At 46.4% G+C, this 26,129-nt stretch overlaps 1 protein-coding gene across 2 annotated transcripts in view; it reads left to right on the top strand.

Moving 5' to 3' along the window:
* Positions 1-26,129, top strand: part of LOC134078609 (ephrin type-A receptor 6-like) — a 113,095-nt gene that overhangs the window by 53,903 nt on the left and 33,063 nt on the right. For both annotated transcript variants that reach the window (XM_062534660.1, XM_062534659.1), the window contains exons 4-5: positions 2,975-3,130; positions 5,231-5,566. In XM_062534660.1, the coding sequence (XP_062390644.1) occupies positions 2,975-3,130; positions 5,231-5,566 (492 nt within the window). The remainder of the gene's footprint in view (positions 1-2,974; positions 3,131-5,230; positions 5,567-26,129) is intronic.

Genomic DNA, 26,129 nt, shown 5'->3' with positions numbered 1-26,129 from the left:
TGAGAGATGTGTAAACTTTTCTACTTTCACAATGTCACCATGGATCATTCTTCAAGACAATGTAGATCATCACTTACACCTTTAAAAAAAAAAAGCTTTACTGGTTGGTTTAGCTTTGCTTCATTAATTGTATTACAGTGTTATTGTGTACTGTGCTAACCTGAGGGTTCATAAAATAAGTTGCTTATTTAAAGGCTTATCAAACCCTTAAACTATAAAGGGCTGTGATTTTAACATGTCATGATATTTACTCATTTCTCTTCATCTTATGTTAATAATATATTAGTGATAATATTAATGGAGAACAGATAATTGCAACATAAGGTGTTAAAATGATAATTCCATAGCATCCATGGTGTATTGGGTCTATCTATGATGTAGAGAGTCTGCTCAGATGTGTTGAAATAGTCTTATTGGTCCTCATCATTGACAGCTGTCATATATTTTATAAACACAGAATTTACCTGAGTGGTTTGGATCAGACTGTGCTTGTCATTGTGTTAATCTATTCATACCTCTTCATATTGTTTGTTGACCATGTTTGATTGAAGGAAATGAAAAGTTTTCTTTTTTTTCTAATACTGAAATGTTATTTTTTTTTCTGACTATTTTGGCATTTTTGTTCTATGCCAGTCCTCATGTTATGTGGTAGCTTTTTAATATACAGCACTGATAAAAATGTATCTGTACCTAAATAAAATATCAGACCACAGTCATAGATGGCTGATAGTCTGTATTATGGATGGCATATTTTATTCACAGATAGTGAAACCAGCCTATACAAAGGCAAGCAAACTAATATGCTGTGGACGTTTTCATCAGGGAGAGGAGATAGGCTCTTTGTGCTGTGCAAAATTGAAATTGGGCCATTTTCAATATGCGATACTCGTAGGAAGCATCCCACTGTGCTATCTCGTCCACCCATCTTATCACGCTTTCTTTGATTTCAAGAGCTGAACTATTCTGCAACATTTGTTCATGTGGTTCTGCAAGTAAATGCTGCAGAATTGTGCTTTTCTTGAAATTGTTGGTCGTCGGCCGCGTCGGAGAGGAGAGAGAGCCGTGCCACATGGGAATGCAATTCTATCATCTCCCCATCAGTGAGGAGGAGGAGGAGGAGGAGAGAGGAGGAGGAGGAGGAGGTGGAGGAGGAGGAGAGGTCTTTGGCCATGGGAGAGCGCTGAAGGGGAAGGACAGGTCTGCTGCCGAGCTGCAGACACGAGAGATCTCCTCCCATCTGCTGGGCTGAGGGGCCGGGTGCTGTCCAGGGTGCTGAAATCCTTCCTGTGGATCTCACTGCAGCTGCCTTGCTGCTGCTGCTGCTGCTGCTGCGGCTGCCACTGACGGTGGTGGAGGTGGTGGTGGTGGTGGGGGTGTGCTGCCTCTCTGGACTCTGGGCTCTGGATTACTTCCAGAGCTAATTAACCTTCGGAAACTCACACAGAATTAGTGGAGCCCCCAGGTCAGCGAATTATCCTCCCCGGCCAGAGTCCCTCATCCCCCCCTCCCCCTCCACACACACACACCCCTGTCCACTACAGAGCCATTTTCTGTCTGGTTATTGAGTGCAGGTGATGTGGCAATTGCACCTGCTGGATACATTCCAAGTCTCTCACAGCCGGTGTTGTATTTCTTTATCCATTGCAGACTCTTCCTCTGTCTAGTTTGTTTTATTTGTGTTCATTATACAGTTAACAGCAAACATGAGTGCAACAAGGTCTTCCCACTCACAAGTTATACTCTGATTATGTAAACATAAAAGCATGGCAGGAAAGCAATGCTAATTGTTTGCGATGTAGATAGCAAGGTTGTTGTGAGGAAACACGGCGTCTTTGTTCTGAAACGCTGTGCAGACAGAGATATTGCCCTTCTTCAAAGGAGTCTGCTGACACATTGACGTGTCTGTTCCTTTTGTTAAACAATACTTCAATCATCTGTGTGAGGAGGTCATCTGAAGGTCAGCGTGCAGGCTCATTGACTTTATAAGATGGCATTGAGAGAGAGTAAGTGAGTGACAGGTTTTGGATCAAGGCCACCAGCGCATCAGGGGTTAATGGCATGCCAGCCTTGTGCTGGAAGAGGGGATGTCACTCATAATATGGATAAGACCACATTGTATGTCGTTGTCGCATCTAATTGGCGTCATTTGTTGTGAGGGGGCACTGAATCCAGGGCTTCCCATTCCTGAGCCGGTTAATATATCAGAGGGTGAAAAATGTGAAGCACGAAGACACTCAGTGTTTCAAGGTGAAGCTCTCAAATCGCTCAGCTTGTGTTACCTTGTTAAATCGATGTTCACTGTGACAGCTGGCTGAAGTGGAATTCGCTAAGTGTGTGTGTGGGCCAAGGGGGCCTTTGTCTCAGGATACATTTGAAACTTATCAGCAAGGGAGTGGAGAGGATTTGAAATGCCATTTGTCCCTCTGACACTGGTGCTTTGAGAGCGGGAGCACAGGGGGGACAGGGAGGAGAGGAGAGGCCAGGGGAGCGAGCGCTTCCATCACCTTCATTTCCCTCACCTGACACGAGGAGGGGAGACGAGGAGGAGGAGAGAGAGGCAGATGAGGAGCGCACACAGATGTCAGCACAAAAGGACCCCCGCTCGCAAAATTACGACGCCGTGAATTTCTGTCGACACGATCTGCTTAGAGTGTGATAACAGCAGCAGCTCAGCTGGGAGGGGAATTTGCATCTTTTTTTTTTTCAACACAAACATTTAAATATGTCTCCGAGTTCACACTTTTTGGAGATGAATTTTTAATGCTTGGTTGGTTCACATAAACATGTGGTATGCTTGTAAGACAATTGAATAGTAAAATATAAATTATTCATTTCACTAGCGTTATTTCAGGAGCAAATTGACCGTGCTTGTCTTGTCATTTTTAGTAGTAGACTAATTGACCTCACACAGTTCAAGAAAGTTTTTGTTTCCTGTCAAGAATCGCTTACTCCTTCTGTTTCTTTCCTTTCTCAGCTTGTCGGCCAGGCTTCTACAAGGCTTTTGCTGGGAACATCAAATGTGCTAAGTGTCCCCCACACAGTTACAGTTATGATGATGGGTCCCAGTTGTGCTACTGTGAGAAAGGCTACTTCAGGGCAGACAAAGACCCCCCTTCGATGGCCTGCACTCGTAAGTATATATTCTCTGTCTCTGGGGCATTTTCAATATATATATAAAATGTCGTATGGAAAAGCTATCATTTCACCGAATCAAATGTGTGGATATTTTTTGGTGCGTTTAAGTTTAAGAGGGATGGTTTTGTTATTCATCCAAAAAGTTTCAGAGGGAGGTTAAAAGTTGAAGGAATTTACACAAATCCAATTTTTAGTCCCATCTGTGCGAATGGTCCTGAGAAAACCATTTCTGTTGGCCAGGATGAGATTTTAGACCTCTGGGGGCCTGCAACCATTGCTTCTCAGATTAAAGTGCTTATTGTGCAATCACTGGCAAACAATGGAACGTTTGATTTGTTTATCATATTGAGACTGATTAGCTTTAGGAGATTAATACAGAAGGGGAGGAGATATTCTAGGAGACTCTTAAAGAATAATTAAAATGTTTGTTTGGAATACATAAATGCATAAGTATTGCCACAGAGAAATGTCCTGATCACTGCACTATGTGGCACTTTGTAAAACATGTCTTGAATGAGTTAGCTCTCAGTTTCCTAATACGTTTGTTTGGGTATTTGGCTAGCCATCCAGTGAAGAGCTTGAGGGCTCGATCACATCCAACGTAAGGTCATCACATCTCAGGAACAGCCTTATTTCTCCACCTCATTGTTCTGTTCCCGTATCGTCATTAATTATTCACAGCGCGTCGCTATAGCTTAGCGTCTACATAATGGCTTAACATTTGCAAATTGCCGCTTAAGTGGAATAATTCGTCAGTTGAAAAACCCACTTGGATTGCCGTGCCGATTGGCGTAGGGGATTGCTGGCCAGCGTGCGGGGTGACTGGTCCTCTGTGTCACTCGGTGACACTCCAGGGTAATATTTGGTCTTTAACGGTAATGATTGTGAGTGCGCCTCGAGAGCCCTCCTCATTTCATACCGGCCAACAGGACACGCCTGACTAATTCACGCTCTGCCGCTGTCATTGAGCTAATAATCTGTTTGATTAGCTAATGAAAGACTTTGTTCAAGTCAAAATCGAAGTGGACACAGAATTCCTCCGGGGGTGGGGAGGTGGTGGTGGTGGTGGTGGAAGGGGTCGTCTGTTGGCTGGGGGTGGGTGGGTTCAGAGGACATTCAGCAACAACGCTTCAGGATCCAAGATAGCAGCATCCAAAATGGTCATTGTTCATGACACATCATTGAAATGTACCCTCGGTGGTCATACTGAATTCAGTCCCATGTCACCGGCACACCCAACACACTCAGGGTTTCGGAGGAGAGAGAGAGAGAAAAAAAAGTGGAATGATCTAGTGTTTCACATTCATGAACAAAGGTAAAAAAATAAAAAATAGCAGCCATCTGCAGAAGTCTCTCAAGATAACAATCTCCATTCAGGGGGCAGAATGGGAGTTGATTGATGGCGCGCGATTGTGGCGCGGCGCTCTCAGATGGAGAGAATGGAAGGCAGATAGCATGGAGCACTCCGGCTGAAAGGGAAGCGGACCGACGTGGACAGAGGTCTCGCCGGGGGAGGAGGAGGCGGCACTCTCGCTCGCTCTCTCCTTTTTTCTCCCACCAAAGAGCCGCTCGCAACAAAGCCACGTCAGGCTGAGCGGAGGCTTTATTTAAGGAGGGACCGTGTTGTTCGCTGGCCGCTCTGTGTGCCGGAGCTATGCGAAGGGAGGCAAGGGGAAGCAGCCCCATTGTCTGGCCCACTGCGAGGGCTTCGGGCGAAAGGGCTAGGGGGTGGTCGAGAGCCCACAGGGCTTTTAATGTGGCTGTGCTAAAAACCTGTTAGCAAAATGTCATGTTAAAAAAACGTGTCGGAGGTTAATTGCCTGTTTCCAGAAGAAGAGAAAAAGAGAGAGAGACAGAGACAGAGGGACAGCGAGAGAGAGAGAGAGAGAGAAAGAGAAAGAGTGATAATATTGTGTGACTATTCCATACATTTCAAAAATATAGAAAGTGAGAAATTATTCAGTGAGCAAACGGAAAACAAAAATACTCTGTACTTGCAATAAGATTAGCATAGTATACACAGATTACACACACGGAATGATGCAGAATAACTAGATCTTATCTAACTTGGGTTTCTCTGTTCACTTGACCACAGGGCCTCCGTCTCCCCCGAGGAACGTGGTGTTCAACATCAACGAGACCTCGCTCTACCTGGAGTGGAGCCCGCCGAGCGACACGGGCGGCAGGAAGGACCTGACCTACAACGTCCTGTGCAAGCGCTGCGGGCCCGAGCGGCAGCACTGCGAGCTGTGCGGCGGCGAGCTGCGCTTCGTGCCGCGGCCGCAGGGCCTGACCAACGCCTCCGTCACCGTGCTGGACTTCACCGCCCACGCCAACTACACCTTCGAGATCGAGTCGCAGAACGGCGTGTCCGACCTCAGCTCCTTCCCCAGGCCCGTGGCCGCCATCACCATCAGCACCGACCAAGGAGGTGAGTTTACACACACACACGCGAGCGCCGGCGCTGTGAGAGAGACACAGAATCCCAGAGTTTTCTTGTTTTTTTTTTTTTAAGTACCGTATTTTCCGCACTATAGTGTGCACTGGATTATAAGGCGCGCTGCCAATGAATGATCTATTTTCAAACTTTTTTTCGTATATAAAGCGCACCGGACTATAAAGCGCATTAAGCTAAACAAAACCGATAAGTCAGTCAGTCAAACTTTATCAAACGCGTTCACAATAACATTTTGACAGCGCCGTGTATCACACGAAATCAATTCGAGGTCCTGAATTATTCCATATATAAAGTGCTCTGGATTATAAGGTGCACTGTCTTTTTTTGAGAAAACGAAAGGCTTTTAAGTGCGCCTTATAGTCTGGAAAATACGGTATACATTTTGGGCTTTTCATGCCTTTAATGATAGAGACAGTGGAGAATGACAGGAAGTGAATGGGAGAAAGAGCAGCCCTGGGTTGGATCCGGAAAGGACCACGTGGCGGGAATCGAACCCGGGTCGCCGGCGTACGGTTGGGGCCAGGAGCCCAGAGTTTTGGGTGTCGGTCGGTGGTCTGGAGTTTGTTGTTCACAAAGTTGTCAAACCAGGAAAAAGGGGGAATTAATAAGTGAAAAAGGATAGCGCTTAGACGGAGAGTGGAGAGGAGCTCTCTTCGGCGGGGCCTGTGTGCGTGGAACCGGAGCTCCTGTCACTGCTGGCAGTCAGGCTGTGGAGCCCCCTCCTGAGAACCGTCTCCAGTTCACCTGACGACGCGTGCAGTGTCTGCAGTCAACACAGGGACGCCACCCTCCCAACCCCCCCGCAGAGTGTGTCTGTCACAGGGCTTAAACACACTTTAATTTATTCACACTGGCACGCTTATGGCGGGGAACCTTCCCTATTTATAGCTCTATCCTTCAGATCTGGCCCAGTGAAGTGCCATGGAAATACCGAGTGGTTTTAAAGGCACACTTGGTTCAAAAGAGCTGCTATAGCTAGCCCACCTCTATTATAGTAGACTAGCATGAAGTCATTACTGCCCACCATGATGTGTGTGACTGATAGGTCATTTCCGACCCCGCACACAGCGGAATGCAATCAGGCTGCGGGCTAATGGATGTGTTTGGCCGGCCGCGGCTGTGCAAGGGGCGATTCTGTCCCAGCTGAAAATGATTAAAATGCACGGCAAAGGACTTTTTATAGCCGGCGCGAATCATATTGTCCATCTGCATCATAATTGGTTTGTTTATTAGGATGGGAGGGAGGGGGGGGGTGGGGGAAAGTACAAGGAGCTCACTTTGTATTAACATAACAGAGCCGTCAGCAGAGAGCTACTGTAGGCCTGGAGATGGGGGCATGTAGATGCAGGTGCTGCGGGTTTATCATCAGCGCGCTCACACACATTACTTACTCCCGGCCTGCTTTGGGACAGAATTATTTTGCTCAGCTGCCCGCTTTTACTATCATCATTTTATAGTTTTTGAAGTCGTTCTTCACTCATTAATTGGGCCACTCTCTCTTTCTCTCTTTCTCTCTCTCTCTCTCTCTCTCTCTCTCTCTCTCTCTCTCTCTCTCTCTCTCTCTCTCATACACTTCCCCCTCTTTCACCCTCTCTGGGGTATTCTTCCATAATGGGAAAACTTTACTTTTTCTCAGCTCTAAATACTAGATAACATCCTTTGGAACCTCATATGCATTTTTATTATATAACTGGTATTCTGTGACCTAATAGTCACAAAAGATTCTCAGAAATGTTAATAGTTATCTTGGTATTTATGTGAGTTGTAAAGTCCTTTATACAGTATATATATTTTTTTCCAAATGCACCTTACACCATGGTTTTCACATGAAAACGAGACAAGACAACGTTTTGGAATGTCAGTATAATATTTTGGAGTCAGATTCAGGACACTCTTTTGGAGTTGACCCAAAGTCTACTCCGGGTTTGTGCCCATTCAAGCAAACGCTGACCACTCAAGTGTTCATTTGCACTCAGCTGTTCTTATTGATATCAGATAGAAAACAATTACAAGTGATCTATCAGCCGCAGGCAGGCACTGTGTGAATGGGAGAGGTCGCAGAATTTGATTTCTACTTTGATTTCTAAGGCGGAGTATTTCAGCATAATGACACGTAAAAGTGAAGTAAGGACAAACGATGGCTGTGTCAGGGTAAAAAAACACACGCACACAATGCACACACACACACACACACACACACACACACACACACGTATACAGAGAGAGAGAGAGAGAGAGAGAGAGGAAGGAGAGTGAAAAATAAGATACAAAAGGCAGATCAGACATGGCGAGATGATAAAAGCTGAAGAGGACCTCATTACCATGATGCACTCTGATCGCAGGTATCCTAGTGATCTATGCTATGCAGGCTGCATTCCTGTCCATCAAAGTGGCTTGAAAGCTGACAGCTGGAGAGCCATCAAAAAGGGAACTTGCCTCAGCTGGGGGTGTACTGCTATCCAGCACAATGGCTGATGATAGCGTCCTTCCTCTACAAGGTATCCCCATTCTCATGGGACTCCCTATTATATGAAGATGCAGTATATCCATTCCACAGTCATATTTCTACTAGAATACTGACCCAGCGCACACCCATAGACTCCACACACATTGGTTTCCACACAAACGCATGCACACCCTGACTCATATAATGCACTGTAGGGGGAGATTTATATGGTGCGAGGATTAACAGTGGTGTACCTTGACTGGGTGTAAATCCTGTCACATCCAGAGAATGAGATAAGAGTCTTGGGAAATTACTGCTGGATTTACTGCTTGCTCTCGTATGGGACATTGCTGGCAGCATTATCTGCAAGATTTGAAATAATACAGTTACATTTAAAACTGCGGATCATCCCTCTGAGGACTGACACTGCCACAACACGTCTGAGGTTGAGACCACAGCTTAGAATGGAGATATTTTTTTTCCAAGCTGATTTAAAACTGAATCAGTTGAAGCACTTAAATAAAAAAGGATAGGTAGTTCCAGCCCTGCATGGATCCTCTGCTTTTTAAGGCTAACATTACTTTACATTACATTACATTTGGCTGACACTTTTTAACCAAAGTGACTTACAGTACAACATGGTAAAAAAACATTTTCACATCACATTTTACAGCAATAAACAGATAACACAATAAGTGCATCAATGACTGTAGTAAGTGCATAAATGAGTGCAATTGTCCGTAGTAAGTAGTGCTATGAGATTAGTTGATGTAATACATTACTTTGGATTCATTTAATTTACTTTATATAAACAGAAGTAAACGAGGGAGGGACGGTTGTTTGTTGTTTGTTTTCCTTCAGATGAAATGAGGGGGGATGACATGGGACTGAATTAATTGGTAGGCATGTAGCACTCCTGAGCTTATGCTGTGGGGTGGCAGTCAGGGCTGTGCGGCAGTGGGGCGCGAGAGAGTGGGGAGCCCAACTGAGCCATGCCTGACAAAGCACAGGAAGCTGGCGGCGGAGCAGGGGCGGGGCTTGCTGTCAGTTGCCGTGGCGATGGTGATTGACGTGCCAGGGGAGCTGCAGCATCATGGCGGAGGAGCAGTAATTGATTGCAGCCAGCGCTGTGGTGTGAGAGCCAAAGCTCCAGAGAGACCGACGAGTTATGAGCACCTGAAAAGGAAAGAGAGAGAGAGAGAGAGAGAGAGAGAGAGGGAGAGAGAGAAAGAGAGAGGGAGGGAGGGAGAAGAAAAAAGGAGAGGAGAAGTGCAGTGCACAAGGAGGGAAGGAATGTCCCATTAAAGGAGGGCCTTCTTTAATCACCTGAAACAGCCGGGTAATTGTGTGTGTCACTGAAGCAATCAAGGGCAGATAGAGTTCTTCAGTTCAGCAACATCTCTCTTTCATGAATAAATTAGTAGGCTCCTGAGGAACCTCTGTCCAATTAAATACTCTCAAGTAAAAAAAAAAGGTCAAGGAAAAAGATTTTGAATGAAACGTCCATCCGAGCCGAGAAATGTGCGGTGATGGGTGGTGTCGTTTTCCATTAGGCTACTGTAACATGCTGTTTTTCTCCGTCTCGCAAATGGAGCGTTCACGTTCGTCACGTTCGAAGCACAGTATTGTCACACGAAAGGATCTGTTTATTTCTCTCTGCGTTTGTTTGTTTGTTTGTTTGTTTGTTTCTGAAACATAGTTGTTGTCGTGAGCCGAGTAAACTGCACAGCCAGCCGGTAAAGATGTGATTATTGGGAACAGAAGACGAATGGGCGAGAGCCGGCAAATACATCAGTGGCCAGTCTGGAACCGTGGCGCGCCATGTTCTAACTAACTATGACAAATTAGCCAGCGACTTAATTACCGCCATGGGAAAATTACAATGATGTTTATTGGGAAAGGCATCATGAGGCTCTCCCCAGTGCTGCGAGACCAAATGGCCTGACACACCAGAGGAACAGCAATAATAACACTGCAAACAAATTGGCTGTTTGAAATGGTTGCTGCCATGCCAAAGGTGACTTTCCTGTTTCTAATCGATACCTCCTCCTCCTCCTTCTCCTCCCTCTCCTCCTCCTCCTCCTTTTCCCTTTGCTGCTCAGATGCAGACGCGTGGCCTGAGTCTGTTGGCAGTATTGACAGATTTAATCAAATATGAAAACTGCTTGCTGTCTTATTCTGGCCAGATTCTGTGTCAGTGTGTCTGGAGGAGTTTGCTCTATCTAAACAGAATCTCCTGGCAGGGTTTCGCATGTGTACTGCAGTGCTTTTCTGTATGTGTGTGTGTGTGTGTGTGTGTGTGTGTGTGTGTGTGTGTGTGTGTGTGTGTGTGTGTGTGTGTGTGTGTGTGTGTGTGTGTGTGTGTGTGTGTGTGTGTGTGTGTGTGTGTGTGTGTGTGTGTGTGTGTGTGTGTGTGTGTGTGTGTGTGTGTGTGTGTGTGTGTGTGTGTGCGTGCGCGTGTGTGTGTGTATTTGCTGCTGTACATTTTACAGGAGGGAAAAGGTTAGTGTCAATTTGGATGTTTTAATGCTTGTTACCCACAGCAGTCCTTCTGTGTCCGCCAGTGCCAGCTGGCACCAGGCTGAAGCTCTGTAATCGGAGTGTGTGTTTTGAAAAGAAGACAACCCTGCGTAATCAGAGTGTGTGTTTTGAGAAGAAGACAACCCTGCGTACTGTATGATGCAAAAGCCTGTACTCGCTGGTGTACAGTGGTACCCTGTTCATACAAAAGAAGATTCTAGAACTGTCTGCATCGGCAGAGGGCTTTTATTTCATTTTATCTGAAGGGAAAGCAACTGGTGACTGACTACACGGTCACAACCATGTATATTATAAACACGCTCTTATGCATAAAGTGTGGGATAACGGCCAGTGTAGATATTGACCTTCCTTTAAAACACATTCATGGCCGACTGGACTTCTGGCCATCCAGGTGGTAGTTTTAGTGGGCGACTTGCACAGTTTGTTCCTCGCGATAAACTCCGCGGCTGCAGCTGGCGCGTCCGAGAGCATGTGGTCAGTCTGCCAGTCAGCGCAGGACTTCGCGCAGGACCGCCGCCATAGGGGCCAGTGCTTCCCCCCCACCTGCGCACGTACACACACACACACACACACACACACACACACACACACACACACATAAATGCATTTAACAAAATGTCTATGTCTCCTGCAGTATTGATGGGCAGCCCCGGCGCCGGCCGCACTGCATTGACAGCCCCGGGGTGTGTGTGTGTGTGTGTGTGTGTGTGTGGTCCACCTGGAGGAAGAGGAAGGGGAGGGGGGGGGGAGCATGTAGGTAATTAACCTGCCTCCTCTTGACCACCTGCACTGGACTGACACCCACCTCCCTGACTGCTCCGGTCTGGGGCCTTGACTTCCTCTCCCCCGGACTGTCTCCGCCGACACAGATAATTACAAGAAAGCCACCGTTTTTTTCCCGAGGGCCGAGACCTTGCGAGTTCACAGCTACAATATGGCAGCGTGTGTGTGACCAGTGTGCTTTAGGCTAAAATTACACCTGGCAGGAATCCTGGCGACAGTGAAGAATTTTCCTCCTTGTGTCTTCCGCAGAGCTACAGTACTATATTTTTCAGAGCTTGTGCACAATCAGATGAAACTACGATCATGTGTAGATGTGACCGCAGATTTGAAAATGTCAAGTTTGTTGACTAAAAGATTGGTTCAGATTGATGCTCCACCGTAATCTTACAAGCACAGGCCTGGAGTGCAAGGACCTGTCTCATCCCTATAGTGTGAGCCTAGATGGATAGCGGATCCCATTGTTAATAAAGATGAATGGCGCGGCATTAACTGGCGAGAGAATCTCGGGTACAAGAGCAGCGCTGGCCTTGCCACGGCGGCTCATAAATAGACCCCGAGTCAAGCCGTTATTAGCCGCTGATTTATCCCGCCGCATCTTAAAACGAACGCCCTTGGCTTTCCCCAACCTGTTATTGCCCCGCAAGGGCCGCCATTACAGGTGCATCATGGGCGATGACGGCAGGATGCCTGCACGCTGGCCGGCCATCTGGCTGCGCGGGGCGCTGATGGCTCCGTGAGGGATGGCGCTGTTTTGTGAATGTGACCTCACGCGGGGCGGAGGCCATCTCCATCAGCGAGGCGGCGGTGGCGGCGCTCTCCTGGCCTCCGCGCCGGTGCTTTATGTGGGCTGCATAAGGGGAGATATGACCAACACCACCAGGCAGAGGACATATTTATGGAGCACGGTTCTTTCTTAGACTAGGATTTGTCCCTGTAATAGCTCTGTTTCTCTCATTCTCTCTCTTGTTCTCTCTCTCTCTCTGTCTTGTTCTCTCTCTCTCTCTGTTGTTCTCTCTCTCTCTTCTCTCTTCTCTTGTTCTCTCTCTCTCTTCTCTCATTCTCTCTCTTGTTCTCTCTCTCTCTCTTGTTCTCTCTCTCTTGTTCTCTCTCTCTCTATCACTTGTTCTATTTCTCATCTCTCGCTTTGGCCATCTCTTTTTTCTCTTCCTGTCTCATTTTGTTTCTCTGTCTGTTTCTTATATAAGACTTTACAGTTATCAACTATCAATGCTTTTAGCATATCTTTCGCTACAATTAAACTTTAGGTTGATTGGGGTTAGCCACGGTTTGTTGAAGATGCAAATCAGCTGTCAAGTTCAAAATAAATCACCATCGCAAAGTTATGATAATTTTTATTAGAAATAAATATCTGCAACTATGAGTGCAGCAGCTGTTCAGATAAAAAGGCTAGTGGTTTTCACTTTAGTATAGTCTCTGAGCAAGGACTACTTATACCCATAAAAGCCTTCTTTTTTTTTGCAGGCTTAATTAAATTTCTGCAGCATTAAGTCCAAATGTCCTGGCTCCTTCCAGCTTAAAAAATAAAAATTAAAAAAATCATAGCACGTTTTATTACAATGGCCATAGTTTTGCACAAATAGGGTCAGACATCTTTATTCATCCGTTGTATTTCATGAAACATTCCGGAGCAGCTTTTGTAATAATCTTCCCTCCGCCGAGCTTTTATCATCATTTACGTCTTGGAGAAGCCAATTGGAGTGAGATAACCTGCTCCCTGGCTCTAGGCTCCAGTGGTAATTAGAACACGCCGCGCCGGCCCCGTCCCCAGCCCGCTCCCCTCCACCAGCTGCACCTTCCACAACACCACCAGCTGCTTACTGAGCAGCAGCAGCAAACAGGCAGCCCGGTGAAGCACCCCATTTGGTCCCCCCCCCCCCCCCCCCAAATCGGGTGCTTCACTGGCCACTGAGTAGCAGCACCCCACTAAACCTCTCTCAACACTCACCACGCTCACTCACTTCAGAGCTGGTTCCCTAAATATCCAGTCATCGCTAAATGTTTGTGTTGAAATAGAAATAGAAGCAGCAGCAGCAAACAGGCAGCCCGGTGAAGTACCCGATTTGCCCCCCCAATTCGTGTTTCCTTTACGCCACTATACTGATATACTGAAGTTCTTGCGTTGTGGCTAGGTTACCATACGTATTCTTAGTACTGAATTACGTTTTCCGGTTCACCGACCACTGAGTAGCACCCCACCAAACCTCTCAACGCTCACCACGCTCACTCACTTCAGCACTGGTTCCCTAAATATCCAGTCATCACTAACTATTTGTATTAAAATAGAAATAAAAGTGAAAATAAAAATAGATTTGTTTTTTACAATTGTGGTTGTCGTTGATGTCTACACATTGTCAGTGATGTGTACACTAAAGCTTTTAGAGGACAAGAGCATCGCAAAGTCACTTACTGAGCAGCAGCAGCAAACAGACAGCCCCCCCCCCCCCCCCATTTTTGTTTCCTTTACGCCACTATACTGAGGTTCTTGCGTTGTGGCTAGGTTACCGTACGTATTCTTAGTACTGAATTGCGTTTTCCGTGTTTTTAGCTACGGTAGCCACCTAGAGCTTCTGCAGAAAGACCTACTAGGGGAAACACGAATTGGGGGGGAACCAAATCGGGTGCTTCACCGGCCACTGAGTAGCACCCCACCAAACCCTCTCAACCACGCTCAACATTTCAGCACTGGTTCTCTAAATATCCAGTCATCGGTAAATGTTTGAATTGGTGTGTGAAATAGATTTGTTTTTACAAGTGTGGTTGTCAGTGATGTCTACATATTGTCAGTGATGTGTACAGTAAAGCTTTTAGAAGACAAGAGCATACAGTAGCAAAGTCACACATGTTGATGTTGGGTTTTATAGTAGAACCCCTGTATGTCTAAAGTAGTGCTGCCGCGATTAATCGACATAATCGAACTAATCGATTACGAAAATTAGTCGACGCCAATTTTTTTAGTCGACTAATCGTTTTGCTTTTGACCCCCTATTTATTTTTGGTCTCCCGTCGCTAACGGTTGTAATGTTATAAATTCTGTTATTAACACTACAAAAGTAGGCTGATATTGATATGAGCATATCTATATCTATGGCTATATGTCATGTTTTGGCCCTTCAGTTGAGTTAAAAATAAAATGGACACAACAAAATAACGAAAACTTGATTTTTTTTTTTTTTTTTTAAATAGTCGTTTAGATTAGTCGACTAATCGAAAAATTTGTCGAAAGATTAATCGTTAGAAAATTAGTCGTTAGTGGCAGCACTAGTCTAAAGTCATCTAGTCGTATAGGTAATTTCTCAGTTAACTTCTATTAAGTCGTGTTATAATCATTGTTCTCAGTATATCCCATGTAGTCATAATTGTTAAGTGTGTGGTAGAATTTTGTGTGTTCCAAAAAAAAAACAACTATTTTTGGTCCTCCAACTGACCTCATTGTAAGTAAAATGATGGATGAGATGTCAATGACACTTTGTGGTCATGAATCCCAAGTCTTGGGAGCCAAGATGCAACCCTTGCAGGAACAGGAGCGTATGAAAACGGGGTTGTAACAAGCAACCCAGAATCCGATGACCTTATAGTGTGTGCGAACATGTAAATCCATGTAAATGATCTGCGATTTGTCCGACTCACATTGCCATGCCTTTCACGTCAGGGCCTTGCTAAGGCAGTCATTTACACAATGCACCGGCCCACTTACCCTCCCCCAGGTGGACCACAAAGGCCGAGTCGCATGCGGAAATGAGTGTGTGTGTGTGTGTGAGTGTGTGTGTGTGTGTGTGCCCCCTGTGCTGGACAGGACTCCCTGCCGTGCTGAGCACAAGATAATAGAATCCTCCCGCTTTGATGAAGTCGGTCACTTGCTCCGGGTCGCGTTGAGCCTCTATTATTGTGGACTGGGCCATTTTAGGCGGGCGTGTGTATGGTGATTCCTGTGCCGGGGCTGCTGGGAGTCGTCAGCTGGGCTGTGCGAGGGGGATATTGGTGTTGGGCGGACGGCGTCGTATTCTCCAGATGATGCCGCGGCGGAGCTCCGGAGTGGTGCGGTTTCAGAGCAGTGCACTGCATCACCTCGGCCCTTTTATTTGCCTCCCCCAGACTGTCACACTGGGTTTGGCTCTAATGAAGTTGTAAATATGTGGCATGTACCAGTGTTTGTTCGCTAGATTGTGTGTGCGTACACACACACACACACACACACACACACACACACACACACACTCACACTCTGTTGTGTGGATACAAGCATAAACACATACACAGTAGCACATTTTGTTAAATGTATTTATGTGTGTGTGTGTGTGTGTGTGTGTGTGTGTGTGTGTGTGTGTGTGTGTGTGTGTGTGTGTGTGTGTGTGTACGTGCGCACACACACTGGAAGTGAATTTTCCCATTCTTACACACCAGTACACACACACACACACACACACACACACACACACACACACCCATCTCTACTGAGGCCTCCTCCTAAGCCGCCCCAAAGAACAAAAAGCTCTGTGTAGTGCTGCAGATGGGTGTTGCTGGCCCCAGCATCTGGAGAGAGAGGGTCTCGTGGATCAAGGGGCTTTTTGACCCCTTCAGCAAGCCTGTCTCCAGCCAAAGCGCTCAGCCCGCTTTGAAGCTACATAAAGTCATTGTGCTTTGGAAAGATCTGAACTTCACAAAATAAGTAAGTTCCACCACCAGTCCATAATTGCAGTAGCAGATGCTTTGAAGGTCTGGATGAAAAGTAGCCCTCAAATAAGTTGTATGTATCGAGAGAGAATGGGGGGGGGGGGGGGGCGCGTTGGATTTGTTGTCTAGCCTTTTCTTTCTATAAACTAGACGCGACGCAAGAAAGGCTAACACCCAATGCGTGCCTCTTTCAGCCTGCTGTGGAGTGCTATGCAGCATGCTAAAAAATAATCAGTGCAAGGTTTTTCTGCCTGTTGCGAAGCAGTATTTATAAGCTGGATGTGGTGTTTCAGAGAATGGGTTGTTTATTTTAGATGCACTTTAGAAATGTTAGAATGTCATTTTTTCCCAGGAAACTTGGTGCCTGCTGTCCTAGCAGTTACACAGTGGCTCCAATATTCTCTCTCAAAAAAAAAAAAAATCAAAATAGCTTTATTGATTTATACAGTATAGTATGATTTACAATGATGGCGAGGTCCCTCAAGGTTTACATAATGCTATTTATTTTTCCTTTGCTCTCCACCTGTGTGGAATGTGTCAATCAAGTGAACATTTCAAGGTTACAACAGACAATGCTGTGTTCCTATAGTTAACGCCTCTTTGATCATATATCATCAAGTCTTCACAGGAAAGCCAAGGTCATGTCACAATACAATCAGTCTAGTGTCTTTTGCTTTCACAGGTCGGACATTTTTCTTTTATCCGAATCAAAATGGGTACCATCTGTGTGTAGCACCGCTCACCTGGTTACAGATGCCATTTGTTCAGCTCTAAAGATCCAGAAAGTGACAAGCTTTCCCTTTTCCACTCCCTGCAGTGGGGGGTTTAGAAGACTCAGTCTTGACTAAATATACAATAGATGCTAGATAACATTACTTGCGATTTTGTAGATTAAAGAAGTACAGGGAAGTTTGTGTGATGTGATGTCCAGATTAAATGGCATATTGCATATTGTACAGTACATCAATATAGTGCATGCACTATACTTTTTCAATGATAATGTTTTTTTCAAATGTTTGACACATTCACTTGTGCATTTAGTTATTACAATGTGCATACACAAAAGTCTTGAATGTTGTACGTTATTCCTGTGTGTAAATGACAGAAGACGCCCCAGTTGGTAAATAATTGAGTGCTTGTTCAGAGGAAGCCCCATAAAATGCCGCGGTGTCAGGTAGGAGAATGATGCATGGCTGAGACCTTGCATGGAGGTGAACACAAACGCTGAAATGACAGCTGCGCGACACAGCCCGAGAGAAGTTGTTATGTCTCAGGAGTGAGGCATTGAAAATCACTAAAGGATTAATTCTCCCAGAATGGGATTTCTCAGGAAACCAGCTGTGGTTTTAACTCCCCCCCCCCCCCCCCCACCACACACACACACACACACACACACACACACTCCCCCCCCAACACACACACCCACACACACACACACACACACACACACACACACACATTCACACACATAAGATTGGCTGCTCATCGGCGAAAGAGATTCAGGATTCACTCCAGACAGGTCCACACTGAAGGTCAACCAGAAGAGTAGGAGGCTTTTGTTGGAGATCAGAGAGACCAGCGTGCCTTGTGTACTCACTTTACAGTGTGCCACACAGCAGCCATACTATTTACAAGTCGGGGGCTTTTCTCCCCCCAAATCCTCCACCTCGCCTCTTAAGCCAACCCTCACCTGAGTCGGAGCAGAAATCTCACTGCTTAAGGAACAGCACTCTGCATGATGCATTATTGATAAGAGTCTGTAGGACCAGAGTGGAGCGGCTGATAAATCGTCTTTTGGTCTTTGTGTTTGATGATCATATCTCAGTCTCTGAGCTGTCACCCGCGGAGCTAAAAAAAAAAAAAGAAAAGAAAAAAAAACGTGCATTCTAAGTTTAGCGTTTGTCGGCTTCCGGAGGATAATGCCGCCTCCCCCGTTGCGAGACAACTGGATCGTGTCAAAGGATCGTTGACCTACACTTTGTTCTGCCGCGCGTCGGCCTCTCTATAGTGCACACGGCGACCGCATGTTTGTGTTGTGTTATCTGCGTGTCACTTATCAACAGCGCTGGCGTGAAGAGCATGCATTATTGATGCGCCTCCGTCGTCCCTATTAAGGGCGGTACTCGCGGGGGCCATCCGGAGGGACCCCCGGCGGCCGGCACGGAAAAACGAGCGATTTAAATGGACGTCTCTCATTACGGCACCTATTGACTGCCTGTCGTCTGAACGCCGGCGTAGTGACGGCTCACGGAGAAAGCGCATCCATCAGTGGCGGGGGGACAACCAGGCGGGCAGGATTATGGCCCTGACCTTTTCCCTATCAGCGCGCCACGGCGCCGGGGAGAGACAGCGGGGCGTGCTGGGAGGCTAAGGGGGGGAGGGGGGTAGGGGGGGGGGGGGGCGGGGGTCCGCTAACTGCAAGGTCTCGGGCACCCGGGCCATGTGCTGAATCTCATTCCTGGGGGTCCTGACGAATGGCCGGAGCCGAGCATGTAGGACACACACACACGGCTCCCTCTCTTCGCTTCGCCAGCTCCTGCTCCTCCTCTTCCTCCTCCTCCTCATCCTGCTCCTCCTCCTCGTCTTCCTCCTCCTCCTCCTGCTCCTCCTCCTCGTCTTCCTCCTCCTGCTTCTCCTCCTCCTCCTCTTCCTCCTCCTCCTCATCCTGCTCCTCCTCCTCGTCTTCCTCCTCCTCATCCTGCTCCTCCTCCTCCTCGTCTTCCTCCTCTTCATCCTGGTCCTCCTCGTGCCCCCTCCTCCTTTTGCTGCTCGCTCCCACGCACTATTTTGGTGATCTCACTCTCTCTCCTCTTCACCAGCCAGTCAAAGTCAAAGTCGAGGTTTTTCCTAAATCGAGCCAGCCTCATTTCACATGACTTTTTAGTCACTTAGATGTGTGTGTGTGTGTGTGTGTGTGTGTGTGTGTGTGTGTGTGTACTGTATGCGTGTCAGCATGCATGTGTGTGAAGATATTCCCATTTTACTTTCATTATATTACCATGTTTCATACAAAAAATCTAGCAAATAACGCCGTCTTGAACATCATCACGACATGTGTTCGCCTCAGTCTTGTCTCTCTGTCCCTCAAATTGGCGTGCTGTTGTGTTGTTGTCCTTCTGTTAGAGCGTCTAATTAGACTCTGTCTCCCGGCTTGTGTAAACACGGCTGCATGGCTATGTTAAGCCAGGTCATGATGCACAGTTCCCAGCTCTCCCTCACTAAGGCTTAGATGCAAGACTCTTCAATCGTATATTGCATCCTGTGTCTCTTGCCTGCGCCTGTTGGGGTGTCCACGACCATGGTATACCTTGACAGGGATAACGAGGCCACCCATAGTATCTATTTATTTTATATGTATACTGTTTTTATTCCTTTATTCTTATACATAGCTTACTGCCCTTATTCTTTGTTTGTACTAGAGCGCAAATATTAGCCGGAGTCAAATTCCTTGTTTGTTAGCGCAAACCTGGCCAATAAAGCTGATTCTGAATCTGATTCTGTTTCTGAAGATTCTGCTGGGGTCGGGGGAAGTGGATGATTTTTGGGTCTACAGTAGGGAGTGGTGCGTCAGTGAGACTCTGGGAATAAGGAGCCCGGCTCTCTCCCCGTCACCTCCTGGGAGGACGTGTCTCTGTCAGGGCTGCTGCCGAGCGTCCTGGGCGGGGGAGAGCGTCAGCGTGACAACCCCAGAGACCGGAGTGACAACGAACACAGCACGGAGCAGCGGAATTTCCTCCTCTCTACTTGCCCCAGTCTGAAAGGCTTGAAAGGGATCCATAATATTGTAATTTAGTCTTGGCAGCCGGCGTACTCGAGAACCACGCCACACACACACACACATGCACACACACACACACACACACACACACACACACACACACACACACACACACACACACACACACACACACACACACACACACAAAAGGCACTCAAAATGGTGAGGTTCTGGTCATAGCAACAACCCTTCATCCAATTACCAATCTAACACAACACAGAGCCCCAGACAGGGCAGATGGGCAGATGATCCTGCTGTTATTTCTGTTGATTTTCTAGCCTGGGGATTTGGTCTTTGTAAACACACACAGTTAGGGATTTACGGAGCGGGGCGCGGAGAACGGGGCACACACAAAAGCCATCAAACACACCTCTTCTCCTCACCTCACAACAGATGCCAGTGTTTAATTTGTCTTGCGCGCCGGAGGCCAGCCTTAGTCGGCTGGAGATGATGAATCACTAAACTGGCACGGCTTCGCCCCGCAGTCTCACAAAGGCCACGAGGCAGGACGGCACGCAAGGTGAGAGACGGTGGGCAGGCAGTCCGTCTCGCTCTCTCTCTCTCTCTCGCTCTCTCTCTCTCTCTCTCTCTCTCTCTCTCTCTCCGGCCCCACAGCCTTTCCTTCCGCCTCACACAGGGCTGCTTGGACAGGAAATTGATCGTGTTCTTTAAATGAAGCAGATGAACCGGGGCTGTTGCAGATTATAAAACTATTAGAAATGTTTTTTTTTTTTTGTGGTCCCAAGGAGCCGTTGCCTCTGCCACCAATTTTCGAGAGCCCATCTTACAAAAAAAGTAGACGTGAGAATTTTGAACTCGGTCCCTGAAGAAAGATAAATAAATAACCGCACTTCATTTAAAAGAGGCAGCCTGCCTCCCCCTCTCTGCTGTAATTTCCCAAGACGTGGTGTTTTGAAAGAGCAATGCTCAATAGAGTTGTTGTCGAGGGGGGAAATGTGGTGTGTTAACTGCACCTCGTACTCAGTGGCTGGCTGTGTTGCCAAGTGAAGCCTGCCATTTCAGGCCTCCCTGGGACGTTCGGCATGGCAGCGCGGTGCGGTGGGGGGACACGGCACACTGATTAAGAGGGAGAGTGCACTCATTACGGGTGCATTTCCAAGGAGATGCAGCACAAAGCCCAGCCACTAGCTCTGGAGACGCGGCTGCCTTCAACCCCCCGAACCCCCCCGAACCCCCCCGCCCTGAAAGAGCCTTGGCCAGCATGCCGCAGGGAAACTCCACACGTCCTCGCGTCAGACAGACACTCTTCCACCTCAAGCTCTCTCTCTCTCTCCCCCATCATCAGGATTTCCATCACTCTCTCCTACACTTCTCATTTCTTTTTTTCCTGTCCATCTCCTCTTCTTTTTCCCCCCTGTCCATCTTCTACACCTCTCGGCATTAATGTCCTGTTTGCCTCTTTCTCTTTCTCCGTCTTTCTCACTTTTTCTTGACCCTGTTCTAGTCATCTCACTCTCTGTTGATCTATTTCTCTTTGTGAAACTTCTCTGTGTGTGTGTGTGTGTGTGTGTGTGTGTGTGTGTGTGTGTATCTGCCAGTTTGAAATTCAGACACTAAGACACTGACTTGGGCCTGCTGACTTGGGCCTTTCTTCTTAGCTCAGGCAGCCATATGCCATCATGGGCACTGCACCGGCTCTCACAAGCCCCCACAAAGCCAGTCGGGGAGGCTCCAGAGAGCAGGCTTTGAACCAGTCAAGGCTTTGTCTGGAGATGTTAGAAATGAGGCCTTGTAGAGGTCTGCAGCGAGGCCATAGTTGCCTCATCTGTATCGTCCTTTTGATTGACTTTGACTATTGTGATAAGTTACCTTTAGGCTTGGTTCTTACCTTCTTCTTACCTAAGATTCTTACCTTATTTGAGTCCATCCAAGAATATGCTGACAAAAGGATGACATATTTCACCGGTTAGAAAAAGGGACACTTTACATACTTCTTATATTTGGAGGGGTTGCAGTGCAAGTCAATTAGAAACAGCATAAGATGAGCCTGCCATCTCTGCTAAATTACCCTAGTTCAGCAGCTACAGTAAGTAACCAAACACATTTCACAAGTGAGCTACTGTACGGTCACAAGTGAGCTTGTGGACAGACCTGCTCAGGCCTACTCAGGTCCTCCAACCAGTTCTCAGATCAGCTGTACATGCCTGCTCCAAGCTTCAGGCTCTTTCCTCTGATCTGTTTGAAGAAACATGCCCGTATTGAAGGTATCACATGCTATATTTAGTTGCTTCCTTTTATGATGTCACATTTCATGTACCTTATTTTGAATTTCTGTTATTTGATTTTTTGCCATTTGCATTTTTTATAACAATTTCGAGTGCTTTTTTAGCCGTTGATTACTGTTGTCTTCACAGTTTCGGAGATTTGCTCAACTGCTACTTCTAATCTGCTAATTCCATCACCCCTTGTCTTTCACCGTGTGCCGAATTGCATAGGTGTTATTAGATAAAGTATGCCTATTTATGTTTTTGTGTGTCAATGACGCTTTCAGTTTTTGGCGGTGGAAAGCAATGCCTCTGGCGATGAGAACATTGTGTGAGTTATTCTGTGCCATGCACTGTAGGTGACTAAATGCGGAACATAATGTTTGTCCTTTCAGTGCAGAGCTGCTGGAATAATTTTGTCTCGTGTCGTTTTATTTTTGTCCTTTTTTTGCTACAAAAAGCAAAACCGGGGTAAAAGTTCATTCGTCTGTTTTGTGTGAAAGGTCCCCTTGTTCCACTAATGTTCCACAGTGTGCTCCAATCTCTGGAGTGGGTTGATCTCTTCTGTTGGCATCAACTAAGTGTTTACCTGTCTGAGTGTTTACAAATATAGCAAACAAAAACACATTGCATAGCATTGTCATTTTCCCAAGAGAAAGTTCAAAACAAAAGAAACAATGTTAAGCAATGTCAATGTCTACAAGTCAAATTATGTTACGAATCATTGTGAATGTTGTCTATTTATAGCGCAGGTCATACACATAGGCAGCTTATACCGGATATAAAACAATGAGGATATATTTGGCTTTAAACAAGTGGAATTTCACTGTCAGCCTCCGCTAAGCTAAACTCAGAAAGATCTGAGCCCTAACTTCATGTTCTTGCCAGCGTTCCCTCTCACAGGGACATTTCTATTCCGAAGGAGAGGCGTGACTGCTGTCTCACTCTGGCTGCCTTCGCTCGTAATTTGCCATCTCAGATCCTGGACCTGGATTATAAAACCTATCAGGTCAAAGTGATTGGCCCTGCTTGCTATGGATTGGTCCTGAGCCCAGCCGATACAGCTCGTGTCAGGGAAGTGAATGGAACAACCAGACTGTAGGAGATGTTGAATAATTCCCCATCCACTACTTCAGAATGCTTTTGAAAATATATCTGCGCTTTTTTTTGCATCAAATTGTGTTATTCTTTGTGATAAATTTAATATTTTGTTTAATATAAGAGATGATATATTCTCCACTGGTCAGTATAGGAAGCCATGTCTCAACAGGATGAATAGGACCTTGGCATGTAGTGGAGGATATAGATGGTAGCTCTGGCAGGGCAATCAATGCTGCGCTTTGTACGCATCCACAGTGCAAATCATTGCAGTAACAGAAATAGAAACTAGATGCACTAGGCATGGCAGTGCATGTTGATGCATCTAGAAAATTCAAATGGAATTTTAGGTTATGGCTACCGGTATTTCTATGTATGTTTACCTGTCTACCTACTAGGAGTCTACCTGTTCGTCCACCCCCCATCATGGCTGTTTGTCATGTAGACGTGTCAGGCAGGTGCTGGTGGCTGTCTGGCTGAAGAAGAGGGAGCTGGAGCTCTGTGGAGAGAGGCAGGATGCCCAGGCTGACAAGCCACAGACATCTGTTGCTGCAACTCCCCACGTCTCCCGACCGAACAGGCCCTTGGCTCATGGCAGCCAGCAAAAGAGAGAGAGAGGGAGAGAGAGACTGAAAGAGAGAGAGAGAGAAAGGGAGAGGGGGAGAGAGAGAGGGGGGGGCTGGTGTTGCTGTAGCTGTTGTCAACACTCTTTCTGTAGAGGACTGTGCTTTGTTGTTTTCTTCATATTGTTGGGTTTTTAAGTTTGCCCATCAGAAGGGGCTGGATCAGTACGCGCCTGCTCCTACCCTTGGCCTTCTCCTGACCAGTCGTCCTCCTGTGACTGGGCCGCGCTGGCGTCTCTCGAAGCGAGCCATCTGTCTGGCCTTCGCCCTGCTCCGGGAGGGCCCAGGGTGCAGCTGGGCGAGCCCTGCAGAGAGCAAGGGTGGGAAGGAGAGAGAGAGAGAGAAATGGGGTGAGAGAGAGAGAGAGAGAGAGAGAGAGAGAGAGAGAGAGAGAGAGAGAGAGAGACGGGGAGAGAGAGAGAGATCCGATGCCACCATAGCTTCATCAGGATCGCTAATCGTTGCCCATGCCCACAGAGAGGGCAGAACAAAATGGCCGCTGGTGATCAGGCATGCAGTGTGCTGGTCAGGGGTGAGGAGAGGTTCCATGTCACAGCTGGCAGGGGTCGAAATTAGACACCCCGGTGTACCTGAGCATTATCTCAATGCAAATTAGCTATTTACATCCACAGCTATTTACCAAATAGATCCATGTGTATGTGTTTGTGTGTACTGTACAGTATGTGTTGCTGTGCTCACGAGCAGTCAAAGTTACACAGAACTGTTAAAGGATAATTGTAGGTAGTGGGAACAGACCAGCCAATTAAGTACCTCTCCTTATTAGCAGCCCTCTGGATATTCCCATGTACAAGGTGTTACTAGCACAGCCATCTTTGATTTGGTCATTCCGTCATTTCTTTACGCCTGGAAATGAAAGAGTATAGAAATGTGAGAACAGCTTTTAACCTAGATTTCATGTGTTATTGCAAGGCAAGTGCCAAGTGGCCATGTGGAGAATTGTATAATACTGTATGTGCTTCTCCAATTACACGGATACAGTGGGATATTCAGAGCAGGTGGGGAAGACAGTAACGTTAATAGAATGTCATTAGGCATGTCTTCGGCTTGACATGATTTATGCCTGTATTATTATTATTATCAAAAATCTTTTCCACTGCAAGGTCCATTTCCTTTCAGCTAATGACTAATCCTATTTTAAGGATTGGCTCATTTAAAGCAAAAAAAAGATATTTGATTAATATTCTCACTTTTTTTGTTGAACTGCTAAAATGTAATCTTATTATTTGACACCTGAAAGACTGAGCCCCATTTGTTTCCCTAATCACCATAATAGGTTATGGTGCTCTTTCATTTCCAAGTCAAATACTGTAACTAACTGTCAGAGATCTCTGCGGTGAAATTGATTGGTATTATTATTGTGAAAAATGCTCTGTAGTACCAAAAGATTGGATTGTCAAAGTCCTCAGCGCTGCTTTTGGAAATCAGCTTTTAGAATTGATCAACTTTGACTTAACTTGACCCAACCCCTCCATGAGGAGACCAAAGGGGAAATCATTATGCATTTCCGTTTCTATGGTTAAAAGCCTCCCGTTTCCATCTGTGACATGCTATAATTAATCAGCAGTGTTACTGTTGTTAGAGGAAGTAGTGAAATAGCCCCAGAGAGACAGATATTGCACAGCTTACTCCCATTCAGCCCACATTTAGTCTACGCCACTTACAATGCATGCAAAGTGGCAGTTGAGAAACAGTTTTGCTGACTCCTGCAGTTCCATTCTACTGTATGTAGTCTTGGCTAGGGGAGGGGGGGGGGGGGGGGGGGGGCTGAGACACAAGAGATGCAGAAGGGCATCTATTTATGCCACTTGACTTTTCCTCCTCTCTCTATCTTGGATGCCAGTCAACGACAGAGTGCAGTAAAATGACAGTGCCCAAAATAGGCCCCTGGAGACCACTGGGTTGGTGTAATGTCTGGTGTATAGTTGCTGTAATTAAGATCTCTGGAAAGTGTCAGGCCTTTATTTTTTATTTTTTTTCCCCTTCTGTCGTCTTTTCTCTCACCCTAGTAAGACAAATAATCCCCTTATTAAATAGAGCACCATTAGTAATGAATACGCTTTCTATTCAGTTTGTTGCAGTGGGCTGAATCAAATCCTGCTTTTACGGCGCATCGTAAAAAGAATCCTATTTCCTATGGATATAAGACAGTTCACACAGACATTCCCCCATCAGGTTTTTCTCCCTAATAAAGCACTTAAGCTCCGGGAAGGGGATGGGTTTTGGTGGAGCTGGACATAAATTGGCACCAGTGAGATAATTCCATTCTTCTCATTAATTACCTCGGAGAAAGAGGGGCAAATTGGTATTGATTGCGGAGGGCTGGTCCAAG

This window comes from Sardina pilchardus, chromosome 4 (genome assembly GCF_963854185.1).
Source record: "Sardina pilchardus chromosome 4, fSarPil1.1, whole genome shotgun sequence".
Lineage (NCBI taxonomy): Eukaryota > Metazoa > Chordata > Actinopteri > Clupeiformes > Clupeidae > Sardina > Sardina pilchardus.
This window is presented reverse-complemented; position numbering and strand designations above follow the sequence as displayed.